At 32.0% G+C, this 27,565-nt stretch overlaps 5 protein-coding genes across 8 annotated transcripts in view; 3 read left to right on the plus strand and 2 right to left on the minus strand.

The window, feature by feature from the left end:
• The first annotated feature begins 146 nt into the window (after positions 1–146).
• LOC123689197 lies at positions 147–2,417 on the plus strand. Its single transcript, XM_045628326.1, has 3 exons — positions 147–201; positions 321–879; positions 2,279–2,417. The coding sequence occupies exons 2-3, from the start codon at positions 368–370 to the stop codon at positions 2,415–2,417; spliced, it is 651 nt and encodes a 216-aa protein (XP_045484282.1). The 5' UTR covers positions 147–201; positions 321–367.
• Positions 2,418–3,284: 867 nt separating this feature from the next.
• Positions 3,285–5,658, plus strand: LOC111004420. 2 transcript variants are annotated; one of them, XM_022275449.2, is made up of 3 exons: positions 3,285–3,412; positions 3,627–3,754; positions 4,045–5,658. In XM_022275449.2, exons 2-3 carry the CDS (start codon positions 3,636–3,638, stop codon positions 5,594–5,596), a joined length of 1,671 nt encoding a protein of 556 aa, XP_022131141.2. In that variant the 5' UTR covers positions 3,285–3,412; positions 3,627–3,635; the 3' UTR covers positions 5,597–5,658. The 2 variants fall into 2 exon arrangements, with proteins under 2 accessions (XP_022131141.2, XP_022131140.2); XM_022275448.2 differs by having other exon boundaries at positions 3,323–3,539.
• Positions 5,659–6,005: 347 nt separating this feature from the next.
• On the minus strand, positions 6,006–10,925 carry LOC111004421 (ubiquitin-like protein 7). The gene is made up of 9 exons (XM_022275450.2): positions 10,735–10,925; positions 10,503–10,663; positions 10,180–10,394; positions 9,075–9,303; positions 8,679–8,806; positions 7,862–7,964; positions 7,234–7,365; positions 6,946–7,065; positions 6,006–6,345 (listed from the first exon to the last, which is right to left on the minus strand). Exons 2-9 carry the CDS (start codon positions 10,660–10,662, stop codon positions 6,290–6,292), a joined length of 1,143 nt encoding a protein of 380 aa, XP_022131142.2. The 5' UTR covers position 10,663; positions 10,735–10,925; the 3' UTR covers positions 6,006–6,289.
• Positions 10,926–11,774: 849 nt separating this feature from the next.
• Positions 11,775–15,212, plus strand: LOC111004436 (G kinase-anchoring protein 1). 3 transcript variants are annotated; one of them, XM_045628207.1, is made up of 7 exons: positions 11,775–11,933; positions 12,211–12,390; positions 12,534–12,650; positions 12,757–12,937; positions 13,207–13,506; positions 13,793–13,932; positions 14,688–15,212. In XM_045628207.1, exons 2-7 carry the CDS (start codon positions 12,223–12,225, stop codon positions 14,721–14,723), a joined length of 942 nt encoding a protein of 313 aa, XP_045484163.1. In that variant the 5' UTR covers positions 11,775–11,933; positions 12,211–12,222; the 3' UTR covers positions 14,724–15,212. The 3 variants fall into 3 exon arrangements, with proteins under 3 accessions (XP_045484163.1, XP_045484161.1, XP_045484162.1); XM_045628205.1 differs by lacking the exon at positions 14,688–15,212 and adding an exon at positions 14,497–14,635; XM_045628206.1 differs by lacking the exons at positions 11,775–11,933; positions 14,688–15,212 and adding an exon at positions 14,497–14,636.
• A 118-nt stretch (positions 15,213–15,330) lies between these two features.
• Positions 15,331–27,565, minus strand: part of LOC111004435 (A disintegrin and metalloproteinase with thrombospondin motifs 7) — a 64,026-nt gene continuing 51,791 nt past the window's right edge. The window contains exons 9-19 of the mRNA XM_022275466.2: positions 25,818–25,964; positions 24,241–24,481; positions 22,645–22,832; positions 21,604–21,734; positions 20,875–20,997; positions 19,988–20,136; positions 18,250–18,365; positions 17,750–17,864; positions 17,225–17,393; positions 16,899–17,032; positions 15,331–16,664 (exon numbers count right to left, since the gene is read on the minus strand). Coding sequence (XP_022131158.2) covers positions 16,530–16,664; positions 16,899–17,032; positions 17,225–17,393; positions 17,750–17,864; positions 18,250–18,365; positions 19,988–20,136; positions 20,875–20,997; positions 21,604–21,734; positions 22,645–22,832; positions 24,241–24,481; positions 25,818–25,964 — 1,648 coding nt within the window. The 3' untranslated portion in view covers positions 15,331–16,529. The remainder of the gene's footprint in view (positions 16,665–16,898; positions 17,033–17,224; positions 17,394–17,749; positions 17,865–18,249; positions 18,366–19,987; positions 20,137–20,874; positions 20,998–21,603; positions 21,735–22,644; positions 22,833–24,240; positions 24,482–25,817; positions 25,965–27,565) is intronic.

Consider the following 27,565-nt stretch of genomic DNA (forward strand, 5'->3'; position numbering starts at 1 on the left):
AGCTTGGTAGCCTCACGTGTATCGGTGCTAATAATTTGTGTTTTAAAGTGTAAAAATCATTACGAAACATGCCAAAAGTAGTGCGGAGTGCAGCTAGAGAAATTATTCTAGCTGTAAAACGTTTTTGTGAAGAGGAGAAACGTAACAATGGGCCGATTATTCCATTTCAACAAGTGAATGCTCGAACAGCGGCTTTGACAGGTAAAGTATTGCCAGTTAAAAGTGATATTTATATCCCCAAATTTAGGGAAAAATAATAATTGCTTTTGAAAGTAAATGTGATTGATGGATAACTTAAAATATTTTTTGTTTTATTTAAGGTGTTTCTGAAAGAACCGTGAACCGTATAGTTTCAGAGGGAAAAATCATGGAAAGTAATTTTACAGCGAGAACTGAAGTCCCTAATCAAGCAGCTCAAGGACCTTCCACATCCACAGCTTGTGATGACAATTCCACACCAGAGAACACTACTTCCGAGGCTAAGACGATAAAACTAGTCACTCCAGGTAAAAGTAGAAAAAGAAAATTAACTGTTTCTGATTTGGATGACTTTGATCTTTGTGTTATTAGACGCAAAATCCAATCTTATTATTTAAATAATTCCGTCCCTACTCTCAGAAAATTACATTGTGATCTAAAGGCAGACATCAATTTCAAGGGTAGTATAGAATTTCTCAGAAAAATACTACACAAGTTGGGATTTAGTTATAAAAATAATAAATCCAAAAGGATGGTTCTCATGGAGCGATATGATGTTGTTGCCTGGCGATCAAGATTTTTACGAGAAATAGACAATAATAGAAGGAGTGACAATCCGAGGCCAATCGTTTATTTGGACGAGACTTATTTACACCCTGGCTATAAAGTTAAAAATTTAATGCAATAGAATTCATTTGGAGTTCGTTCAAAAGAATATTTGCAGACACAAATGTTACTGGCCTCTCTGAAAACATGGAACAGAGAATCCATAGTGCATTTTCCAAAATAACTGCTGAAGAATGGCAGAAACACTGTAATCACGTTATAAATGTTGAAAATAATTATCGTATGACAGACAACCGCCTTGAAACAGTAATGGAACCATTTTTAATTGATTTGAATAGCAGCGACTCAGATTCTTCTGACACAGATGACTCTGAAGAATTCATGGAAGGAATAATGCCTCTAACAGACCATAATTACTATAAAAAATAATTTTTTGTTATTAAGTTTTTTATTTACCTTTAATGTAATATCTAAGAATATCCATCAATCCAAACTAAACAAAAAAAGTGGCAACACAGAGGGTTGTAGGAGGCGCCGCCACTGGAACGCCAACTTATACTTGACAGTCTATAGGACATTTAATGATAGAATCAGCATAGAGCAATACTTTTCCTTTCAATAATAAAGTCACGTCTGTTATTTATGGAAGACAAATTGAAATCCATCCTATATTAAGTGAGAATAAAGTGACGATTCACAATTATACTGAATTTCAAATGGTTCAGAAGTCTATTTAGTTAGTTGTCCAAGGGACTATTTCGGAGTCAAATTTACTATTTTATTTAAATAAATCGTTCTGCTCTATGTAAATTCTTAAAATATAAATAATTGTCTAAAGAAAAATGTTAAAATATAAAAAAAATTCAAATAAAATTTATCATTGATGTACACTTAAAAGTTGATTGACCCATGTATATGAAAAATCGGAGACGCGAAGGAAGAGCAGCCCCCTGAGCTTTGTTACGCAAGGGTGGAGGGGCTGCATTTCCCGCAGCGCCGGAGCTGTCCTAAAAACCTATAATTAATAGTGCGTTATTTTATTTGCATTTTTTTAAACTTGATAAACTATGCTTGGTGGATAGACAACCGGCTTATGTGGATGACTGAGGACGATGGGCTCGGTTAATGTTAGGTAATATGTTTTTTTTATTTTATTTAAATACTTAACTGTTTTTGGTACTTCAAATTGGTTGGGGGTGATAACTTTACGTGAATTTGAAGAAGGAAAAGTTAAGAAATAAAAAATAAGAATCGTTTCATCGCATTGTCATTATTATTATTCGGTCATTAATTAAAATATGTAAAATGTACACACTTATATACAACAGCTACTTTTTACTACTTCAACGTATTTTTTATTGATTCATATTTGGAATTACCTCTCCAACCAAAAACTATAGCGGTTTTTATCGACATTTAAGCCGGGTTTCCACCGCGAGCGGAACGGACCCATTAAGGACTCGGTCTAACTCGCAAGCGTAAACTGCATACTTGTATTCCCACCAACAAATAGTCGGGCGGAAAGGACTGTGCGAGCAGAAAGAGTTGAAAGGAACTCGCTCAGTTCTAGGGAGCGGAGCGGAGTAATTACGGAGTCCGTTCAACTCGCAGTGACAAATTACATAGTAGCGTTTCCACACAGAAAGTGCTGAGCGGGGCGGATCGAACGAGTAAAAAGTGATTGAAACGAGTCCGCTGTGTCAAGGTCTCGCCGACTAGTTTGAAACGGACTCGCTCGCGGTTTCCATCACCCGAAATTGTTCTCTACTAAGTACTAACCCTGTAATAGTTATTAAATTTTTCATCGTCTAAATCGTAAAATAGCCTATATTCCCCTTTCAATGTTCTTTCTCGAATGTGCTGGCATAACCAAAATCTCCGTCTTGCACGTTTTTTCTATGCTTAAGATAATATGTACTTTTTCTTTCTGTATACATAATCACTGTCTTCACTTGATCCCGTGTCACTCGACAACGTCGCAAATTCGCAACAAAACACTACCGCACGTTCAAAACTCCAACTGAACTCGCTCTCTGTGTAAACTGATTGTTCATTTTCCATTTCTCATTTTTCATTCAGCTCGCTCCGCTGATTCCTCTCTCTCATTTTCCTTTTGCAGTGGAAATCAACAGACAAATCTCTTTGTTGGTGGAAATGTAAACCTATTTCATATAAAAGGCGTCCGTCCCGCCTAACCATTTCCCACTCATTACCCTTTCGCGGTGGAAACCCGGCTTAGGGGTATTTGAAGTTGGTCCTAGGGGGAATATTTTGTAGGTGTTGGCATCACTGCATTAGTAGGTTCAAAATTAAAATCATTAAACAGCAAACGCATTTGATAAGTACACATTTTTTGTAAATATATATTTATATTGAAGAAGATAAAAGGCATTGCGAGGCTCCAACTATTCTTATGTAGCATTTAACTCAATCTGTGGCTAATTTATTTTTCACAGTACATATACTAGAATGAAGTGGGCAGACGCAACAGCGAGCTTGTGTTTACATATCTATTATTTATCATCTGTAGTTTCTAAGATCTGAAACGTGACCTTGAGATTTAATTCAATGCATGCTGACTGCAGAGTGCAGTTCAGTCAAAACAAAACACGACGTAGGCAACAGTGAAATTTTCTTGAAGTATTAGGTATCTTATCGACATATTGATAAAATTATTTAAAAATGTATTTTATTTTTTCGGATATTATGATTGTGATGTAGTCAAAAATAATTATTTTGCTCGCACCTCCAAATTACTTGTGTTACAATAAACAGTACGTAATAAATTATAATATTGATTTGCGTCATAACGTAGGATAGTATTTTAATTGGATATACACATTTTATTCATTCATTTTCAGAATATAAAAATGGACGGACACTCTTTAGAACACAGTGATTCTGATTCTGGCGAAAGTTGGACTTTGTTAGAATCAAACCCAGCTTTCGGTGATGAAGCACCAGGATTTGCGGAAACGCCTTTCGAAAGGTAAAATCATAATTGATATTATTACTTTATTGGTGCTAAAATCAACAGTCAGTAAAATTGTATTTTGGTCTAAATATAAATAATTACTAATACAAATGCATAAGTAAGTTGGAAACCTGCCAAGATCACTTATGAAAGGATTCACTTTGAAATTAATTTAATTTAATATTGTTTATTTTAAAATATCTTTGTCATGTAGTCAAATGTTTTCTTTGTTAATGATTTAACATGATTTTTTCACTTTACTTCTACTTTTGAAATGATACTATTATTTATTTATTTTTTTCCAGTCCAGTAGCAGATAGCCAAGAAAAAGACGATGATACAGATGGTATATCAATCATCAGTGACAGTGACCATGAAACCCATTCTCCATATCAGATACATTTTGAAAAATATCCTAAAGAGATCCGTCCCATAGAAGCAGAGATTCCCCAAAATACTCCTGTTAATCCACATCTGCTCAACTTTAATACTGATGAATCTTTAGGGGCTGATAATGAATTTTTGGGTGATAATAATAAACACAGAATATATGTTCACAAAAGAAATAAGAGACTCAGTACTGTTCTTAACATAATTGTCTTGGGAAGTGTTATAACAGCAGCCGGTGTTGCTATTGGACATATGTGGGGAGCTAAAAATGATTGCTCAATGCCTGTCCCACCTTCAGTTAACAAGATATTGTCAAATTTGTATAAATTGCAAGAAGAGAATGCATATTTGAGGGACAAGTTAAAAGAACTAAGCCAGTATCACCAAATACAGCAAAAGTTACCTAATAAAATCAATAAATGCAGAAAGGTATTTGAAGAGTCATTAAATAATAAGAATGTGAACAGATTTACAAAATGTGTTGATGTCGTTGATGATAACAAATTAGAAAGTCATTTTGCTGAACCTTCATTTGAAAGAAATTTTGTAGCTGACATTAATAAGCTTGAAAATATTTATAAAAACAATAAAAGTTGGCTTGATCGAGAAATCACAAAAAGATTAAAGGTTGAAAAAAATATGTGGAATAATAATATAAATATATTAACTAAGTCAAATACAAAGTACAAACAAAACAAACCTTTCATTGAAAAGAATAAAGATGAATCTTCTAAATCAAATAAAAACTCTTTAATAGAGGATGATTCTTTGGTAACAACATTAAAGAAAGTTAGCTATGCAGATTCTCTGAAAAGTGACGGTTCAGATAAGAAGATGAATAAAAGAGATGCTGCCTTCGAAAATAATACAAGTAAACTGCAAAATAACAAAAAGATGAAAGACAAACATGAAAATTTGGAACAAAGTATAAGTGATATAGAACTAAAAAAGGATGATAGATATGTTGGAAATAAAAGTAAACAGGAAAAGAAGAAACTTAATCGCCAACGAGCATTTAAAAAACAAAAGAGGCGTAATAAATATGAACAATGGGAAATGAAAGGTGGTTTCATTAGGGATTATGACGACATATCTTTATCATCACTAGAGGATTATAGTCCCATAACTTCTGAACAAAAATCAACCATAACTGATGGTACAACCAATCATTATTCTAATAGGTTTGTAGAGACTGAAATCAATAATTCTCTGCCCAATAAAAAAAATAAAAAAAATAAAATTGTAGAGGACATGCCAAAACATGAAAATTGGTATGATAAAAGAGTTGAACTGCGTAAGGTAGCCAGACAGAAGCTTGAGCAAGAACTGTTTGGTGAAAAGGGACCAAACACAGCTCGGTGGTACTTTAAAAGAATGCAGAAAAGAGAACAATGCCGTACTAAAGATAATAGTACAAACAGAAAATTAAATGACAAGCGGGGTATGAATTACAAAACGAAACAATAAGATAGATGTAATCACAATATATTATTTTGACCATAAGTAATTATAGAGGCATATGTAGAATCTGAAATCTATTTTTTCATTTAAAAGTAATATGCTAGTTTCTTGACAAGTGAAATTTTATGTATAAATTAATTTGACATTTGTATTAATGATATTTCAACATTAAATTACAATTGCACAAAGGTCAGTATAATTCAGGAAAACTACTGAGTTGGTGGTAAGATTCTAGAAGAGCTAAAATAACTGTTTTGGCCTTTGTGTGTTTGATCAACAACTGTGAGTTTAAGTAGCTATACAAAAATAATTCACCCCTATTTATATGCAAGAAAATCTTTTATTTGAACTCCTAAAAAAACTTACCACAATCTATGTGAAAAATCAGATCTTAGTAGTTAAATAAAACAAGAAATATTATGTATTCATTTATTAAATGATCTTAAGGATTTTATCCAGTGATATTAAGTATTATAAATTTATAAGTACCTAATAAATATAATGACTAAACAATGGACTTTTATTGACCTTGAGTACATGACCTCAGCTGTAAGGTTTTGAGTTTACTTTATTTCAAATCTATTTAGAAAAGTTTTGTAGAAATACAATAACAAGTAATGACTCATTTTTACTTAGTTTTAACAGCCATTTTAGAGATTAGATATTGTGGTGAACCACATGTTATAGGAAAATAATTCATTAATCGTCTCCAATTGCTCCACTAAATACGAGATTGATAGCAGCATTCACATCACCTGCAAAGAAGAACTAAGTAAAAACTGAAAAAAATTTAATTATAAAATGGGAATCTCTTTACTGGCCACTATTATATCTAATAGTTTATATTATCTTACAGTCACTACTCTTATAGTTTGTAAAGAATAGTGACAAATCATACTGATTTTTACAAAAAATAAATGTTAGATCTGAATACATATATTTTTCTCTGCTTTGGTTTACTAAGGATTCCTTTTTTATTGAATCACTAAGCAAATTAATATGACGTGGTAATAGATTATGTAATCAATGTGTTAATTACACAAATGGATCCTAATTACGAACATTAGTTAATGTTACCTGGCAATGCAATAATTAAATAACAACAAATATGTTGACGTTTTTTTTATTTCGAAGATTTTACCGAGGGAAACATGAAAAGTTCTTGGCTGTTTTTACAACCTTCTTTAAGCCCACTTCAATTGCTGAGGTTGTCGTAGTGTATGCATATAATTTCCGAATCAATTAAGAATACAAAAGATTAAGGATTTATACAGATAACTTTTCATTTCTCACAACAGGTTCCTAAGTACCTGTATAAGTGGCGATAGAATAAGTTATTTCAAACCGTAACTCACCCGAACATATGAGTAAAGCGCGAACATTTAATGCGTCATCCAGCAAACCCATCTCGTGCATATGATTGAGTTGTGTGGAGAAATCTTCGTCTCGGGCCACTGGACTTTGCGATGATGATGCTAAATTTTATATCAAAATTTGATTACTATGCCGGATTTGTGATGGAATAACTGGATTTATATTTACTAAGGATAAGTTAAAGCAAAGTATTGAAATAAACTTTTTAATACAGGTCTGACTTCAGATAAACATAACTGTTCACGTGGTATACGGAACTATACAAATACCTGCAGTACTCTGTTCCATGGAGGTGGGTGATGTACCTGTCCGTGTAATAACTTGAGTGATTGCGTCACAGAACATTTCCGGTGTTATTACTGGGGGGGTACTACTTGCAGCTGTGGCATCACTACTTGTTCCTGAAAATTGTTCTTAATTAAAGATTTTTAACTAAGGTTAAGTTTAATCGTTAAAAAAAACTTTATTTTAAACGATCTTATTTAATATACTAGAAACATTTGTAAATTTAAAATACATCTTTGTAGAATAATATTTTTTAAATAAAGTTATATTTGATTATCTAAATAAATTGTAATTGTTCATGAATAGGGTTTACTGAAAACTCTCTATATGCTTAGACAATGCTTTTAAAAACCCATTCCTACTCTATACAGAACAAACGGCAAGCAAGCCTCAATGTTAAACGACTAAATTTAATTAAAAATCAGGCATTAAAAAAAATGAGCAACAATCAAATCAACTCTTGGCTCAATTCGTAATACTATAGTGCTTGTATTTTCTAAAATCTTCATCGGAAAGCGACATATTTAAGTTTCTGTGTATAACAAGTTTTTGCTAAATAATGAAAGACACATTTATATTTCTTTTTCTAAATAAATTTAACTTATGTCATACCAGAGCCAGTCGGTTGTTGATCCGATTGGCCAGCAGCTTGTAGCAACCGCAACAGGCCTTCTTGACGTCCACCACCTATACTTCGGACTGTTTCGGTAGCTGCCTGTACATACATTATGAAATTCCTTTTTTATTTGGTTCTGGTTCACCTCTTCAATGAACGGACTATCAAATTTTTTTTTAGTTATTTAGTTTTAAATTACTCCTGACATTAGAGTTATTTTTAAATTCGATAATTATTAATAGACATGTTTTTTTTTTTATAAAATCGCTACATCCTTTATTTATACATCGTCCCATGAAAACCGTCAGATGTTCGTCGTAACAATTATACAATTTTATTTATAATTAAATAATAAATTAAAATCAGTAACGTTTTTTGTACAACTTTGTGTCTCGCCCATTAATAAAATGTCATGCTATATATAATAATCTGATAATTTGTATCAGATTATTGAAATACACACATTTCTGCATGTACTTGAGTTGTCTAGAGTATCTTGTATAAGTATAACGCGCTCAAGGATCTCAAGGTCACAATTTTTTTCATTTCAATCACATCAAAATCTTCAGTCATTTAAGTAGGATATTTTTTTGAATTGAAGTTAATCATTGGATTAATGACTATTAGTTATCAAAAAGATAAATCGCGGAGAAGATTTCGAACCAACCGAACCAACTAAGAATTATATCATTTCGCCTAACCGCCAGGCCGGTTATTATAGGCTATATCAAAAAGGCAACGGTAATCATTTAAAAAGTGCCATTGGAGCTAATGGAACTTTTTAAATGATTATTATTAATAAACGGCATAAACCTGTAAAGCTGCAGTAAACTGCTCCAGAGTAATTGCATTTCTACCTTCAGTCTCTTCACCTTCTTCTTCCTCAGCATCCTCATCTTCCGAGAGTGCTTCCAAAGAGTAAGCAAAACCAGATGTAGGTGCTGTAATTAAGAATATCTATTAACAAATTGATGAGTAGAAGTTTTCATTGTAATTTATATAATTGGTTTTAATATTGAGAAAAGTTAATATAATTAAAAGAGAATTTGAATGAAATGGTTAAAAACCAATTGTAACTCTAACATATTATACTTCAGTAAATCCCTGATTTAAAATACTAATTTTTCTTTTGAATGTATTTTCCAGGTAGTTATTGGTACAATGCAACATCCAATTACAATATTAAGTCCATTACAATAAAATACTTACTTGCTTCAGTTCCAGGTGCATGACATCTTGAACAGACTAGTCTTAATAGATTTCTCAATGCATTTGGGAGATCAGGATGGGCATCTGTGCCCCTTCTCATTGTTTGTACATTGGCACCTAGAGCAGCAAGTAACTCCACTTCATGTAAAATTGATATAGTTGTACAGTCTTCTGCTAATGATGGTGTTTGCTCTATTATGTCAGATATGACAGACTCATCATTTAATAGCTGAAATTACAGAATGTTTTAAAATGAAGGTTTTTAAAAATAGTCAATAATAATATAATACAATAATTTATCTTTAATAATTATATTGTTCTTTAAAACAGTAGTCAGTTAACTACTCCCTAGTTATATATTATAACTATTTAAAGTGTAAACTCCATGCAACATCACTAGATTTAACGACAAACTCTCTAAAGCATCGAAATCAATTGACTTTGGTTGGTTTAGCTTGTGTACCAAACATTGATTCATTCTACATAGCATCACACACCCTCTCAATAACGACAACAATTAAATAATAAAAAGTATCTTTTAAAAATAATAAAAACTGTGCAGCTGTGTACATTTTTTGTCATTTTATTATCATATCCCGCAATAAACTCACCTGTCGGCACCATGCATACCGAACTTTCTAAGAAATTCATTATTTTTTGATTATGACTAATAGGTGTGTAGGCGCCATGGATTATCTATATGCTATCATTTTTCTCAGACCTCAGTTTTTCACAAACTTTCAAACTGTAAATATGACTAGTAAAAGAAAATCACTGAGTACTGACGAAAAGGTTTTACTAATATGCGCAATAGAAACGGGAGAGATGATAAGTGATGTTGGCAAATGCTTTGGATTTAGTCACTCTACCGTGTATACAATATAGATTTTTCTTCTCATCATTTAACCACACCTCTATAACGCCATAAAATGCACAGTCCCTTCAGTGTCGTTTTATTGAGTTTTACACTGTATTTGTATATATTAGTAATTTTTCTTCAAAACTGGATAACACATATGTTTATGTTATTTATGCATTAGGATAACTTGTATTGTATATAAAGTAGGTATCTGTTTGAAAAAACAATTTAATAGATTAATTATACCTGCATGGCTCTGGTCCAGCCAGGCGCATTGGGAGTACAGCCCAAAGTTCTCATTGATGAGTTCAAATGTTGTAATTCTGCATCACTAAAGGTTGGTGGAGGCGCTGGAGGATTCTGTTCCTTTTTCTTTACAACATGAACCATTTCACCATTTTTAACCCCATTTTCACGGAGCGTAGTACTATCACGAAGTATTTTACCATGGTGTATCAATTCTAAAATAAAGAGAATATGTTTTGATATAAGAGATGCAATTTTACAAATTATACTATGTTTCGCTAATGAAGAATATTATGAGTTAAGAAGCTTAAAGGTAAAATTACCTAAAGACGATGATGGTATATTAGTTTTATTCTCAGCTTCTGACTTAAGAATGCTAACAGTGTTGTCGAGACTGAAGTTTTCCAGCTTAAACCGTTCGATAGGTCCTGGCTTGACTTTGATTCCTAAAAACACGAATGGCTGGGCTCCAATTTGATCCATTCTGTAAGTACAAACAGAGAAAGGAATATGGTAATCAATAATTATATTCCAAATTTATATACAAATTATTACCTTATAGATTTAATGTTGTTACCGTCGATGTATTTTCTATAGTATCTGCCTATTACTCAAAAATAAATCAATAATAACCACTTAAGTTCCGCGGATATTCAATAAAATCAATTTCTTATTTTCATATTTATTTATTTTGACAACAATGAATAAATTCAAATCTGCGACATCACTCCAACTAGTACAGTAAATTCAGTCAGCAGTCAACTTGACTATTGACTGGTTTTATTATATAAATAGGCATTAAGCAAGGTAGACGTAACTAGGAACTCCAGCTTTACAAATGAAGGGGTTTTAGGGAGTTAAGTATGTTTGTTGCCATCGTAGATCTCAAAAACCAAAACCCTATAAACTAATTTAATTCAAATTAAACTTTAAATTTTATTACACCGTGGTGTCACTGCCGGTGCCACTACCCACTGGTACTTGTGATACATAAGACTTTTCTGATCTATTTGCACGCCACGGTCGGGATTCGGGATTATTTCACTTATATTGTTTGTAATTTAACAGTGTATTCGTAAAAAAATTCATTCATTTTTACTTCTTAAGACGTTCATTGAACCAAACGAAGCCAATTCCAATTTTGACAAACATTTGTGATGAGTACTATTCAACTTTCCACATTAATGTTAATTTGGCAGTAAACAATGTTAATTTGGCAGTAAAATGTTATCTAGATTAATACTTTCATAAAACGGAGTTAACGGACACCAGACAGTATGTGATCAAAGCGTGCAAAAATGGCTAGCTTTAAACGCTCGCGTAAAATAGCTATATTTAAAGCATTCTTCCTTAGAAACTTCTTTTAGGTTACTGCTTATTTTTATTTAATTTTTTTATCAATAGAAATATACATTTATATTGTTTAATGAGTGATTAATACCCACTTGTTTTATACAACAATCTTGCTGCGATAGAAGCACAGTTTATGAATTTTAATTTATCTGTGAGGACTCTGAAGAGAGTAGGAGTCGGAGACGTTAATCTATATAATCTATAGTCATATAGAGTAGTAAAGTAAAAAATAACTTGGAATTTAAAAATAATCTCTTTGTTGAAATATCTCCGGCCTATCTACATAATACAATAAACAGTGATTTTATTTCATTCTAAAACATTATTAGTAAAAAGAAAATAAAAAATATAAAACTTTTGTTACTAGTAACTACAAAAATTTAACTGAAATTAAATACGCGGTGGGTGTTTTTATTGAGAGGGAATGTACCTTACCTATATAATACCAGATTTCATTAATTTTAAAATAAAATAGATGTGTAAAGAAAATTAATATAGTATATCAACTTGTATTAATGTAAAGTTACTACGCAAAAGCACAAACTGAGCTTAGCGATTATTTTATTGAAAATTTTATTCTCATTTAATAAATTATAGACTATCTCCATTCACGGGCTGCTCCTGTAATTATACTTTAGTACAAACTAATCCTTAATTCATAAATTTTATTTCTTATAGTGAACACGAAAAATGGCTGCTGTGGTTGTACAATCTCGATTTGCTGGATTGAAAATTGAAGATGACGAGATTTCTCCTAACGAAGCTCAAAAGAATAAAAAGAATAAAACAAACATCGCTAAAAAAATTGAACCTGCAAAGAAGCCTAAGAGTACTAACAATAATAATAACAAACTACAGGTACTTAATTGTTTTTTGGTGTAGTAAAATTGATTTATCTCTTCCTTTATGATTTATCATCAAAAAAGCTATACTGTTAAATTTTAAGCAATAACTGTTATTTAAGCTTTGAACTTAGCTTATGTATTATTAATATTTTATAGGCTGCACCTAAAAAACGAAAGCCGAAACCTTCCGGTGCAACTTCGGAGCAATGGGAAATGTGGAAGCAAAAGGATGAGGAACTTGTCCATGGAAACTATGAATCTGAACTCCAACAGGTCAGTTATTATTAAATCCTCAATCAGTTTAGCTGTTATAAATGTCTAACAAAAAAACTGAATGTTAAATCCAAAATTATAATTTTTATTCTCTTTAATTTGGTAGGCAATATTACTATCTAAACTTGATTATGAAGAAAAGAAAATTGTATACAAGCAATTGAAAAAGGATGCAGATGCAGAGAAAAAAGCTGAACCCCCACGAAGTGGAAATAAGAAAAATAAAAAGAAAACTGTTATGAGTCTAGAGCAGTTTAATGATATGGGGAGTATAGAAGAGCATAAAAGTAAGAAAGATGTAGTGTTGCTTTTATTAAATGAAGTTGTATGTGTAAGAAAAATTAAAAGAAAGTGAGAGTTTTTAGTATGTTTTTTTAAAGATACTGTGTTATTTGTGAAGTAAGAAAGATGTAGTGTTGCTTTTATTAAATGAAGTTGTATGTATTTAAGAAAAATTAAAAGAAAGTGAGAGTTTTTAGTATGTTTATTTAAAGATACTATGTGAGATAAGCGTCGAAATAAAGACTAGAGTCATAATTGTTTATAATATTTTCAGTTTCCCATGAAGAAAAAAATGGCCAACAAGAGTGTCAAGTCCCAGATAAAGATACAAAGTTCTTTGAAAGGATTCAAGATGAAACAAAACATGAACTCTTAAAAGACAAAATTATTGACAGAGTACGAAATCAAACTTTACCTGATGAAATAATTAACCGGGTTCAATATATAGAAGCTCTAGAAAAGAAAGATAAAGAAATAACTGGTTTGAAACAGGAGGTCACAAGGCTGAAAGAGGAACTGCTAACAGTTAAATCACGAAATAAAAAATTATGTAATATCTTGGGGCAGGGTGAAAGTAAGTTATTAATAAATTTACACACACACACATCACATATTCATAGACTGCTTTGACTCTGCTAAATTTTATGTTGATCCTAACACCCACAGTAAAGACTTGCCACTAAATAGTTATGTTTGTATCATCTGTATATCAGAATAAATATTTTTTATATAAATTTTTCAAAATCGGCACTAAGTTATAACTCTGTATCTTACCCTTTGTATTTCATATACACAGTTTTCAAAGTCTTAGATATTTTGAGTTCAGAATTGTAAATATTAAATTAATATAAATTTTTCAGTGAAAGACAAAGCTGAGGTTCTTATTGAAGTGGAGCGATTGCGAGCTGTGCAGGCAGAACTGAATGCTGAACTTGCATCCCTTCATTCTGAGCTTGAGAAGGAAAGGTCCAAGAATGCTGATCCAAGAACTAAAGACAAGGTACATTATATATTTATTTTATTGTATAGTTTTGACTGTTTTTTTAAGTTAGTTAAGAGGATGTCCAATTGCATTCTTACTATAAAATATAGTTAAAAGCCTTCAATACAAGAAAATATCTAACAGGAATAACAAATTTTCTATCTATTTATTATATTTATGACAGATTTCTATACAGTTGTTTCTGTTCTGAAAAAAGTATGATAATATGATTTGCATGCTGAGGGCATTTGACTTTTGAGTAATACTAATAGTATAATAATGTATGGCTACATATAGCCAAGAAAAGGCAAGGGAATGTACATTGTTCATAATATAAGGAATAGTGTTGTTCTCTCATAATATAGATTATCCAATTATATTGGACGTCTTGGGCTTCCAATTTTGTTTATTATTTATAATGTTTCAAGTTGGTTACATTGTGAACATTAGAACAGTTCTAAGATATTGCAGATCACTGTTTTCCGGACAGTACCTGCACTGAGCCATAAAAACTCAGTGCCTGCTCTAAATCTAGAATATTACTGATAATGTTCACAATAGTAAGAAGTTGTTATATTTCAGAAACATTTGCACAAAAGAAAAAATATTCAGTTTGATGTTTCTTCAGAGGCTTTGCTAACCAAAGAAAAGAGTGCTACAACGATGTGACAATTGAATGTTTAGATAGCGAAAAATACTAATTAAACTACTCCTTTGAATGAAATTGACTTTATTTTTTATGTTTACTATGTAGTTGTTATTTATTTTTTCAGAAAAAGAGGGGCGCAAACGGAGACAAAGAAAAATAAATTTACGTAAAAAATGAATATATTAAATCGTACGAAAGTATGCCAATTTTGATATATTCTTATATAAGAAATTATTAGAAATGTGATTATATATAGAATTAGGCACTTAAATGTGAAATTCCGTGTTAAGTGTAAACTTGATTGTGGAAAGATCGATCTCTTATTTTTTTATTAATATTTAAGTTGAATATTACAAAATTATACTTTTTATTTAATATAGATAATGGTTTCCAACGGTAAGATATTCAAGACTATTTTTTTCTAGATGCAACACTAGCCCAGTCTCGAACTTTTTAGAATTCAACTTTTTTGTATTTTATAAGCCACATTTCATATTTCAAAACTTTGATTCGGTTGATGTGCTTGCGAGCTTTCTCAAGATGTCTCAAATTAAGTATTAGTTTTATATTATTTAAGCTATAAATGTGTCCGATATATTCCTCCTAATCCGTCTTTAAGTTACTTTTTTATTAAAGTTTTTATGTATTATCGAATTTTTTAATTTTCCAAAAAGGTTATCCCTATCAGCAGTCTTGTCTTCTATCATCGATTTTGGATATAAAAACTATTTTTATAAGTATATTGGTTTCATAAATGAAAGTCGTTATAAAACAATGCATTTTATTGCCATATCTATTAAATACACAATTGTAATTATTTTATGCGTCGTGTGATATTTTTGTAGAGAACTATATCAATCTAAGGTTAGTTTCAAATTATTAAATATTAAAATTGTGTATTAATTGACTTGACTTGCCCCGAGACGATTCTTAGAACTGAAACATCCGGTGACTTATTTATAATATTATACCTACCTACAAAGGTATAAAGATAAATAAAAAATATTTTTAATATTAATTATGCGTAGTCAGATAAATCTAGGACCATAGACGACGGCCTATTCCCGCAGGCGTGACGGTTACGTCAAAGTATGGTAGTGACGATTTGATATTTGTCACTTGACTACAAATGTCATTTTACATACTTCATGCTCACGGGAAAAACACAACAAAGCGAAATAAAATAAATATTTTGGCTACATTTATATCCACAAAGGCACGGTTCAATTTATACCTATCAATGATTTGTTCATACTTAAACGTTAATCTACATAGCGCATACTATTTACGTACCAAAATTATAATTATTAAGCGTTAATATGAAATAGTACAAGTTGAAGTATGACTAGTATTAAATACAATAAATACAAATAGATAAAAATCTGTATAAAAATACTAATTCTTCATAGACGATACAGCTAGGGTTATCTAAACTACTTAACGATACAAGTGTCATAGTGGCAGTAACCGTGAATTATGGCAACGTGAATTTGATTACTATTTTTGGTCCAAAATTTTTAGCTTCTAATTTCACGTTACGGTAAAAATACGTACATCGTTTTAATACTGTTATATTTATAGTTATATATCTAGGAAGACTATGTTAAACTTAAATAATATGGCAGTAGTGGTAATTGTAAAATTGTTAATGTACTTATTCTGCGAGATTCACCACAGAGTGGTCTTATTCGAGTACATACGTCTATATTCGTTGGGTTACTTGATAACACAATTACCGAGGCACAGTCACCCTCACATTCACTTCACAAAATGTTAATTACTTGCGTTCCTTTTGAACTTTTCACAAATCCATTTCAGCTCTCAAACTCGAGGTAATTCATATGGGATCAGTTTGATCATACCAATTTCGTATTTGGTTTTCAAACCACATCAATTGTATCGTAAAAGATTTTATCGCGTATTCGCTTTGCTATATCTGTGCCGATTTCATCAGAATGGGGCTTCATTAGCAAGCTGGCACGTCTGCACAGCGTATTGAATGTATCGGCTTAGTTGTGGGGTCGCATTCGGAATCACTTACGACGTTATTCGATACTTTGTTCACGCAGTGTACGTTTCTTTGCTTGGTGGCCTCCTCACCCTGAAAATAATATGTAACATCTGTTAGTCAGTATTATATAATGCCATTTATTATTAGCTTTGAATATTCGGTATCAAAATTCGTTCATAACTTAAAGTTATTATAACCTATTCAATATAGTATATGAGAACCAAGAGATTGGTATCTCGGACTAAACTTCAACGTATTTAATATTTACTAGAGTATATAAAAAAATATGTCTTTATATAATGGCTATAGTATTAAATCACACACCGGCATATGGCATGGCTGACATGTCTTCCAAGATCCGACCCACCAGTGCGTGCAGTCTGTCTGTCTGCACTGCTGCATTAGCGCCTCATGACGCGGCTGTTCGATGTGGTAGCACTGAGATAAATCCACTTGTCCTGGAAATAAAGAACAATCTAGTTGGGTAGGATTTTTTTGTGACTTGCTACAAATCAAATACAGCTTAGCAAAGTACAGGCTGAAAACTAGGCAACGATTTGGAGAATAGTTAAGTCTAATAGAACGATTTGCGTTTCATCAAAAAAGTTTCTGGAATTTAAGTATATGTATTTTATAAACAAAGGTCTTACGATTATGGTCGTCATAGCATTGGTAATGCCTGTGCATGCGCCCAACGCCACAAGTGACGGAACAAGCGGTCCAGTCGGAGAGACGGTACTGGAATTTTCGTTTGGGCTGATCCACGACATATTGGTAGGTCACGCCGGGATTACGGTGACGACCGCGGAATATACGTTGCTAGAAAAATATTTTTGTTATAGGAAGTAGGTACTTAAAACAATATAAAAAAATTAACGATAAACATCGTATCGCGTCCAATTTCGGCTTTATTTAAGTTGGTATGATAGCTGCTAAGGCTGCTTTTCAACGGTCTTTAGAAGCGATTGAAAATAAACATAGTAAGGAAATTGTATGCGGTTGAAGTTAAGCTTTTAGAGTGTGATAATATTCTATGTGCATAAAAGGGGAAAAATCCTAGGTTTTAATGTAATCAAAAATTTAATCTAAGATTCCTTTATATACATATATATAAGCAACTGAAATGGGTTTCGTCTAGATCGTATTATACAGTTCAATATATATTTTTAACTTACATAAACTTTAATATCTTCGGCTAAGGGGCCGCTTATTCGTACTTTTTCCCAGTCACGATCTCGCTCGTATACCGCTGGGGCTCCCGCTACGAAATACTCCGTCAGTGTAGTGTTTCTATAAAAGTGAAAGATTATTGGACTACATTAAATAAAAACAAAAATATTGAGCAATTCAATCAAAATCCTTTAATTTTTACAAACCAATGCCTTTCGATCCACGGGATGACTTAATCCGTGAATTTTATATAACAAACAATTTCAAATTATTATTTCTAAAGCCTGTACTGCCAGTTTGCAAATAACTTCAAGTTTTAAATCAATGTTTCGCAGGTACATAACTAGAAAATCTTGTGCAATTACGCCGACTATTTCGGTTTCCCTTTCTGTGTGCAACTCTATCGCTCTTTTGAAGCATACAAGAATACAATTTAGTCTGTAATTTTTATCTTGAGTATCAAAGGGTAAAAAAACCATTTTTGTCTATATTCTAGTTTACTTACCGAGCTCCGTTCAAGTAAATTTTACTGGACTTCGCACTGGCGATCGAAATGAAATTTCCAGGGCTAACTTTCTCTTGAATCTTTACATTTCTCGATCCGGCCGGAATAACAGCGACCTATGAAAGTAAGTAACTTCTTAAAACGTCACAATTAAATAGCTGCTACAAACAATTACACACATAACAAACAGTTTCGAAATTAAGTAATAAATTTATTTACCTACAAAAAAATAAACATTGAGTGTATATTTTAAAAATTACATTTTTATTATAACCTATGAGCGTAGTTATTGAGTACTCGGTAAATGTTCAAGCAAAAATGGTATAGGATTTCAGAAGTATAAGCTTGAATTTTTAAAATTTAGGTTAAAATTTTTATAAAAAAATGTTATTACGAAAAAGAATTTTTAACAAAATATAAAATATTGAAAGTGAATAAAAAGGAACCAGTGGTATAAACCTTTCAAGCTCTGGGCATCAGATGTCTACAACTGCTTCGTAATAAAAAAGCTCTCTGTGCCTGACATCATCAAATTTTTGAGTGTAAGGACTGATACGATGTATTTACGTGTAAAATACGTACATAGATAGAAAGTCCAGAGGTTCGAACCGAAAACGTCGGGGTAGCGAATCATAACCGATGCCGCTAGGCCAAAACTTCTCTTCGAAAGTCAATATCTCATTAAAATATGTTGTGTAAAATTACATGGTTTATAAAAAGCTAATCGCGCCATAAACATGGCATGAATGTAGCTTTGAATTTCAAATACGTGTTAATACCTCATTATTCACGGATTACAAACGATATACACTTAAACTATCGTTCGTTATGGAATTTCACAAACACTTCTAAAGCTACCTATTAAAATTCTTAGCTATATTTCAACACGTTTTTTAAGTCGGTCTTATCATAAATCTAATTGCGAGTATGGGTTTCCATCATCGTCAGACATCTCTTGGCAAAACGCCATGGACGGATTTATCACACTGTAAGAGCACTGCGGTTAAACTGCCGCGGATCTTAATCGCGATTTTTCATCTTAAGAAATTATTAAATCTCGTTATCAAAGCCGTCAGTGGGTAATGAAGGGAAATAATTTTTTTATTAACAACGCAAACAATTCGAGGCTATATTGAAAATTTATTGAAATTTTGCGAGTAATTATTTCAGTTTTATTTCGCCTTTAATCGAAAATCCGAAATCGAATTCCGAAAATTCGTATCGAATTCTTCTACTTTCGATGTCTATGTATTAGTGCGTTCTTCTACTTTACCATGCCTACTCCTGCTAGAGATATTTTTTTTTTTAGTTATTAATAACTTATAATTATTTAAGATGTCATAAGGAACGTGGTGTTGTGGCTGCAGCTCCTTGCAAACGTTGTGTAAAACTTGGCGATTAAAATGAGTGGCTGAGAGTAGTGGCAGTAAATAAAATTTTAAACATTTAGCATTTAATATTTTTATCTTTATTGATGTTCAAAAGTGCATTGTGGTATCTAACCGAATAAGTGATTTAGAATTGTTACATCTAGCAGGACGTCTATGGAAAATTTGTATCCATTTTTGGATGACATGATGATGATATTCAACATAGAATTCACTAAAATTTTCTTAAAAAATCATAACAAATAAAAAAAGCTTAATGGAAGACTAAAACTATTGATCACCATGTGGACTTATTCCTATTACACTATTATTGAACTTCGAGAATTATTCAGAATTACATTTGTACTGACCTCACTAAATCCAGTTCGCCTTACAGTGTCCTTATTGTAGATACCTTGTACGGTCTTACAAGCGGACCCATCTCCTCCACAAACACCGCACTCGTCTTCTTCCACGTCAGAATCCACTATCCAGTCGCAACCAACTTTGTAACAGACACCTGGAATAAGTCATGTAGATTATTTAATTATGACGTGTAGCTTAAAACATATATATCTTGAGTTTGACAGTGTTAAACGATTAAGTGTGCGAAAAATATTTCTATACCGGCGCTGTACAGATTTTGAATTTATACATAAGGGTTCGACACTGTAGGAAACTCTATTTTTCGGTTATTGGTAGAAGTTCATTATGAAACCATAAAAGATAATTCCGAGTATATTAATGTGGAATGTTATATTAGACATAAAATCATAATAAATTCATTCTTAATATAAAATCTGATGGTAAGATATAGATAAAAAGTAGATAAAAACTTTTAGAGTAGCTCAAATTAAACCAATTGTTTTCTCTCTCTATACAATTTTTTATTTATTTATTTATTTATTTATTAACACTTTGTTGCATTACATAAAAGGAAAATATTAAACATAATTTAATGACAAGCAACTGGCGGCCTTATCGCTTTAGAGCGATTTCTTCCAGACAACCACTGTTAGTAAAGGAAAAAACCACTATGAGTATATTAGATAAGGTAGGCAAGAAGTGCAAAAATAAAAAAAGGGAAAAAAAAACATACTTAACAGAAACAAAAAGAAATAAAAATAAACTAAACTGATACAAGTTACATAAAACAAAACAAAAAGTAAACAGTGCACATGAATCACGACAATCCAAGATGAAGAAGATCGGTCTCTCTTTTTAATATAGCTTAAGGAAAACATATTTATGAACGTACCAGATATACACATGTCTCTCGATCCAATAGACTGGCGACACGGCGTGCCGTCAATAACAAACCCACCTACCATCTCCACATCATTTCTGTCCCGAGGGACGCACTGAAGATCGCACGGCTTATCTGTCAAAGAGTAAAAAAATATACCGTCTAATCCTTCTGCTTAGATCTTTCAAACTACGCAAATAATTTTTTAGTGCGGTATGTCATGACATATATAGAATGCTTAAAAAAGAGTATCGATGTATATATAGATATCTTCGTATAACCCTTTTAATGCATATGAAATAAAAAGAAAGGACTCCCCCGACAAACATGGGAAGATGAAATAAAAGAGATACCCAGGAAATATTGACGGTATAAAGGTATAAAAGACCTCTTTAACCAACGTTCCAGTATCTACGTGACCTTTTTGTTTTATTCAAAGGTGGTCTAAAATTACCATGTTGTGCCAGATCAGGTGAAAAAATGCTAATAAGGTGTATTAATTTCTAGTCAATTAGTTCATAAGATATAAAAATTACACACAGATCAAATCTGCCCACACAAGTTTAAAGTATTAAATTAAAAAGTTACAAGATATTATTTCTGAAGCTTATATTTTCATCTGTTAATGTATTTGTAAGTTAGTCGTGTTATTATTATTTGATTGCCATCAATTAACAAATATGATTTCTGTTGTTTTGCGTTGGTGGTTTGTAATAAATGGTTTTAATTTTTTAGGCTCACCTTGGTCGATATATGGTATCCATTTAGAGATCGTTTCATTATTGTATGTCATATTGTTGTATCTCGCGCATTGTACCTCCCTAAACGAGGGCTCGTTTAACGGGCATGGATCTGTGTTACACACTTTGTACCTGTAACAATTTTATTTTATGATATTTGTTTTCTTAGCATAAAGCCTCATAAGATATATTTGTATGTAGATCGATATTTATTCTTTGTAGACTACCAGTATAGGCACTACCCTACATCATATCGATATTTGTGTGCAAGTCATGATGCAATCCTCACGATATTTTCCTATAGAAGCGAGTGTTAATTGTGCACATAGAAAGAAACACGACATTCGAATATTTGACAAACTCAGGGTTTAAACTAGCAAGCTTATCCGTAACGTAACAGGTAGTTTTAAAACGTGATTTTTAACATTTACCCTAATTAAATTTCTGTGGATAGATAAAAATAAATTTATACAGTTAAGAGGATAATATTTATAATCCATAACCCAGATAGACAGGTTCAGTGGTTACAAATTTCCAACATTACCGACGGGAAGTGGCAGCTAATTAATACAACATCGTTTTTATGATTATTTCACATTAATCACATTAGATATGCCGTATGTTGAGGTTGAATTTAACACAACCACAATCAGTATACAGTTATATAAATAATGCAAATACTAATTTGTATTAAGATATATTTAACCACATACAATTTTGCCGAATTATTTTTACTTCTTAATTGGTTTTGATTGGTTAACTGTTCCGATTAAAAAAATGTCAATACGCAGTGAAAAGCGTAACCTATTATTACTCGTGTCTAATATTTTATTTATTACAGTATTGTTCATCTGAAATTATCAAAATTTGTTTAGGCTTAAAGAATATAATGCGGCTTATAAACTACGACACCCAACATACTAAAATCCAATGCGTTTTGGCAACGGGACTGAGCTAAAGTTTCTATTCTGTATATGTATAAAACCTTCAGCAACTCGACGATTAACCTAAATTTAAAATCCGAACATTCTACAATTCTTACCGACTTCGATCACCGATACAATAGTGCCCATTGTTATATGGCTCGGGATTATTACACTCTCTGTATTGGGTGGACACACCAGCACCGCAAGTACGCGAACACTCGCTCCATTCGCTCCATGGGCCCCAACCACCATCTCGGGGGGCAGGCGATGGTGTTCGCGCCACACACGTTTGGTTTTGACACCACTGTAAATATTACTTATTATTTTATACAATGCATATGAATTATGTTAACTAGTAAATGAATAGTGTTTTCATGAGGGCTCGATTCCCGGTGAAACAGATAAAATAAAATACGTTTATTTTGGAACATTAGATCATCTAGGTATCACTTATCGTCAATCAATTCGAACTTGTAGGCCTACTCATCGGCAAAGAAGACAGAGGGTGTAGGCCGAGAGAAAAAGCCGGCGTAAAAAACTCTCGGTACTCTTTTAAAAAAGCAAATCATCAAACAATATTTAAAACAAATATATCAAATTAATTAGAGGTAGCCTGCCCAGCATTAGTCCCAGGCCCTTTTATCAACTAGATAATCAATAACTTTATAGTAAGCCTTTACTTGGATTTATATGAAATTATATTGTATGAAATTATATTGTATGATTATTGTATGAAATTATAATACAAATCTGTCAGTTATCACGTGTAAAGGTCATGTGGGATTTTCCCAGAACTATAGTTAGTATTGTTTTTGTCGTGTTTTAATCTTTATAGTATTTGTACAATGTAATCTCAGTCACTCTTATGTTATACAATGAGACACTCATTACGCATAGGATAACCACACAATAGTAAGAAGCGTTTGTAAGTACAATAGTAGGGCTTATTCAAATTTAGAGCCGTATTTTTTACTTTTTACTAAATTAGTTGTCTGTTAATTTTTCTTCAGAATAATATTATTTATTAATAATCTAAAATCTACAGTGTAATTTGTCAACGCAGTTAAATGGCAGATATACATATATATATATATACATATATAGATAGAGATACGGTAAGGCTCTTATTTTATCTCTACTATGAGTAAAAAGAGAATAAAATGTCAAGTACATTAAATAATTATCAAGTTTTACGTCACAAACATGTACAAAATAACAAATAATATGAAACGGGGAAAGTACAGAATGCAACTTAAGCATCTATTCCCAAATTCTTCCTCATGACTCACAACGATGTGTGAGGAAGAATTTGGGAATTCCTCATTCAAAAATAGAGGATTCTCTTAGGTCTCTCTTGCCCATCGGTTTCGAGGATTTAACATATTAAAAAAGGCTCTGACAGAAGCTGAATGGTATGTTTGGACCTCAAGGCAGTTGAATCTGTTAACATTAAATGGAAAAACACTGTTTATGTATTTATAAAAATAAAAGGAATTATCTATAGGTACAGTTTCTGAGTCAGGAGATTTACCATTTAAGCCTTAAAATATCCAGTGGTCAGACTATAAATATATTTAATTATTACCATTATTACAAATAACCGATCAGGAAGGAAATTTTAAAGCAATATGATTTTGCGGTGAATTTTAATGGTGATAAAAACAGGAAATGCCTGCGGAAGCAGAAAAACAAAATGAATGAAACATATTTACCATATTTTCTCCACATGGGGTGCCGGGTGCGGCTGGTCGCAACATTGTCTTGCACGTGTTATTCACGAGACACCACAGATGTTCACAAAGTTCCGAAGGCTTCGCACAAACGACCGCCTCTGCACCGAATTGTAAATGGCACTGTGATGCGGCATCAAACATGACTCCTGCTGGGACCTCTGGATACACGTAGGGTTCTTCATCTGTGGGTCTGTCACTTAGACACTCACCTAGACCAGCGCTAGAAACGAAAATGTCTCATGGGATTATAGTAGATAATAATTTAGAAGTGAAGTTAGTAATACAAATGTATATTTTTGTGTAAAATATTTGTTTTTGTAAAATGGTGTTAAAATATACTTTCCAGTTAAAGTATTTCCATCAAGGCAGTAGTAACGTATCAAGCTAGGCTTAATATATTTAAACACCATATGCTTATAAATAATTTTATCTTAAGCCAGTTCACCAATTAATAAATAATGGCTCTATTAGAATATATGAATCGGAACGCATGTTAATGAATTTTGACAATCATCATTTCCATTTCGTCGATGAAAAAGTATAGCAGATACAGAACAGTCACTTATTTATAACACTATAGCTAACTGTAGCTATTGCTAATCAATAAGCTCCACGATAGTCATTCTCTTTCTCATCTCAGAACATAGTCTCTTTGAGTATGAGATATGGCAATATTATTATTTCTTCCTTACAAGCACGATATGTGATGAAACTTGTGTATAGTTCAACCGTTTATTTTACCCAGGACGTACCACGTTTTCTATCAATACACTTTAGCGAGACGGCGTGACCTAGATAAGTGCTAGAACTTTTTATTGATAGCTTTTAGCAAAAACTTTATTATACAATCATAAAAGCTAAAAGCATTGCAAAACACTTTTAGAAAACCTTCAGAGATGTAAACGACAGTTGTAATAAAGTTATTTGCATTTTGATTTTCAAATTAACATATTAAGCATTAATAATAATGATTAAGCGACATTCTTAAAACAGAAACCCTACCGTGTTATCGTTGTCATAAAAAATGTTTTTCTTAATTTTATTTTAAACGTGTCATTTTGCGTACATTGTTTTGTCAGTTTCCAATTCCATGTTAAAAACGAAAAGTCGAAATATAATTGGGCCAATGGCTTTGAATGCGTACCGCGATCTTTAAAGTTTTTTCTGTTCATTGTACAATAACCAAAACCTTATGATTTCCCATACAATCGTAGTCGTTCCGATACAATTGACGTATTGTTTATTCAAAAACGCAGCAAGAGCCAATTAAAGTACTCAGGGGACTATAAATATCAAAATACATACACAAATAAAAAAAACAATCATTTTATATGTGCCCGAGAACTTAATTCTTTAGTTGTTATTTAGTGGCAAATAATGAAAAACTTGGTTTTATTTAGTTCTTTGATTTTTATTCCGGAAAAGCGAATAGGCTCTATGGGGCATACAAATAGGTAGCTACTGAATAGTGGACTAAATAAAAAAAACAAATTAAGGCGAAATGAAGTTCGCGGGGGCAGCTAGTAATTAAATAAAAACAAAATAAATAAACTCACTCTAAAAAGTTGGTAACATCTCGTTTGCTGCATCTTGACCAGGCCACTTGCACAGTGTCAGCTTCGAATATAGGTGTCATTATATGCAATGTAGAGCCTTCGCGCCGGTGACAGCCAATTTTTTCAGTATCGTGGTATAAACCAAAACTAGAACAATAAAAAAATAAGAAGATATTTTTTAATAGGGTAACAAACCTATGTTTTTGTTTCGAGTCTGTTGTGTCTACCTGCATTTTTGTTATTGTATTTGTTTTTGAATTTTTGTATAGGTACCTTCTGTGCGTTCTAGTAATAATTATTTAGTCTCTTGTAATGTTTTTTTCTCAGTAAGCGAATTTTTTTTTTTATTATTCCTATGAGAAATAAAGTTATTCTAACCGTATAAGCTTATAATCAATATCTTATCATTCGTACTTTTAAACTACTTAAAGAAAATAAGGTGTTTTGATATAGTTATTAATAATAACAATAACTTTCATTTAGCGCATATATACTTCGAAAGGTAAGTAAATAACAATACAAAGTTTGATTTGGTTATGGTGTTTCCCGCTTAAATTACTTCTGGAATTTGTCTATGGAACGGCAGAATAGTGGTTTAGTTGTTTTATCTATAGTTCTACGAAAAAACGATAAGAACGATTTTACATATTACAGAGTAATTAACAATCATAGTATATAGGTTAATGTGTTTGGAAAGTAAGATAATTATAACGTAAAAAGGGATATTTTTTTGTTACATAATAGGCATTTTCGATGTTAACCGGTTAATTCACTGATAAGCGACGTTAATTTAAATTATAACATTTTACTTTAAACGATTAAATGTATGAAAATGTATTTGCTATCTACGAGCATATTTTATTATTCCTTAAAAAATATTTTAATAACGTAATAATTAAGATTACGGCACATAATACGATACGCATATATTATAAATAGAACATTCATTCATTATTCTTCATTGATAAAGATATGAAAAAAGAACATGTGTGGGCTGATAGTGCGGCGTCAATGCACTCGGTGCAATGACTCGACTGATGCATATGTCTACAGAAGAAGGTCATTGGCTGGGCCTTGCTGTTTACGTAACTTACATAACCAGCGTTTGTTTTAGCTATTGTCTGGTGCACTGTAACAAGACACTGTTTTCTGCAAATACAACGAAATGCAATAACAATGACGCAATACGCGTGAAACGACGACTCTTCCCAAAGGCGTTACGAAAGATGGCAATATAGTGATATCGGTTACTTTATTAGGTAATTTTGATTCGTGGAGGGTTGTAACCATACTTTCTCTAGGATATATTTCATCCGAGTTAAAATTACTACGTATATATGTACGTATTATCCCTATCAATTTAGTTAATATACAAAAGCCTACTACATAAAAATCACCTGCGTCATAAATAGTAGAACTAAAATAGACTGTTGTTCAATTCTTAAAAACTGTTTACTATACTGCATAGCTTGAATCTCAGTTACCCAATCAACAAACTGAGCGAGAAAATAGTGGCGTATACTTTAATATAAAGTAGGTAAATCTAAAAGCAACGTCCTTCCAAACGAATGAGTCAGCCTCGAAGTAATACGCTAGGCAACCGATCCCAAATAAAACACCGTAGCACCAATACAGGATTACAGCTAAGACATTTCGTTTCATGAAATATGGTTGTGCCGGCGCCGGTCCGTCGCTCATCATATTTCTGTTATTTTTACGTGAAGATGAAAATCATAGTTTTATTTGAA

Source organism: Pieris rapae, chromosome 5 (assembly GCF_905147795.1).
Source record: "Pieris rapae chromosome 5, ilPieRapa1.1, whole genome shotgun sequence".
Lineage (NCBI taxonomy): Eukaryota > Metazoa > Arthropoda > Insecta > Lepidoptera > Pieridae > Pieris > Pieris rapae.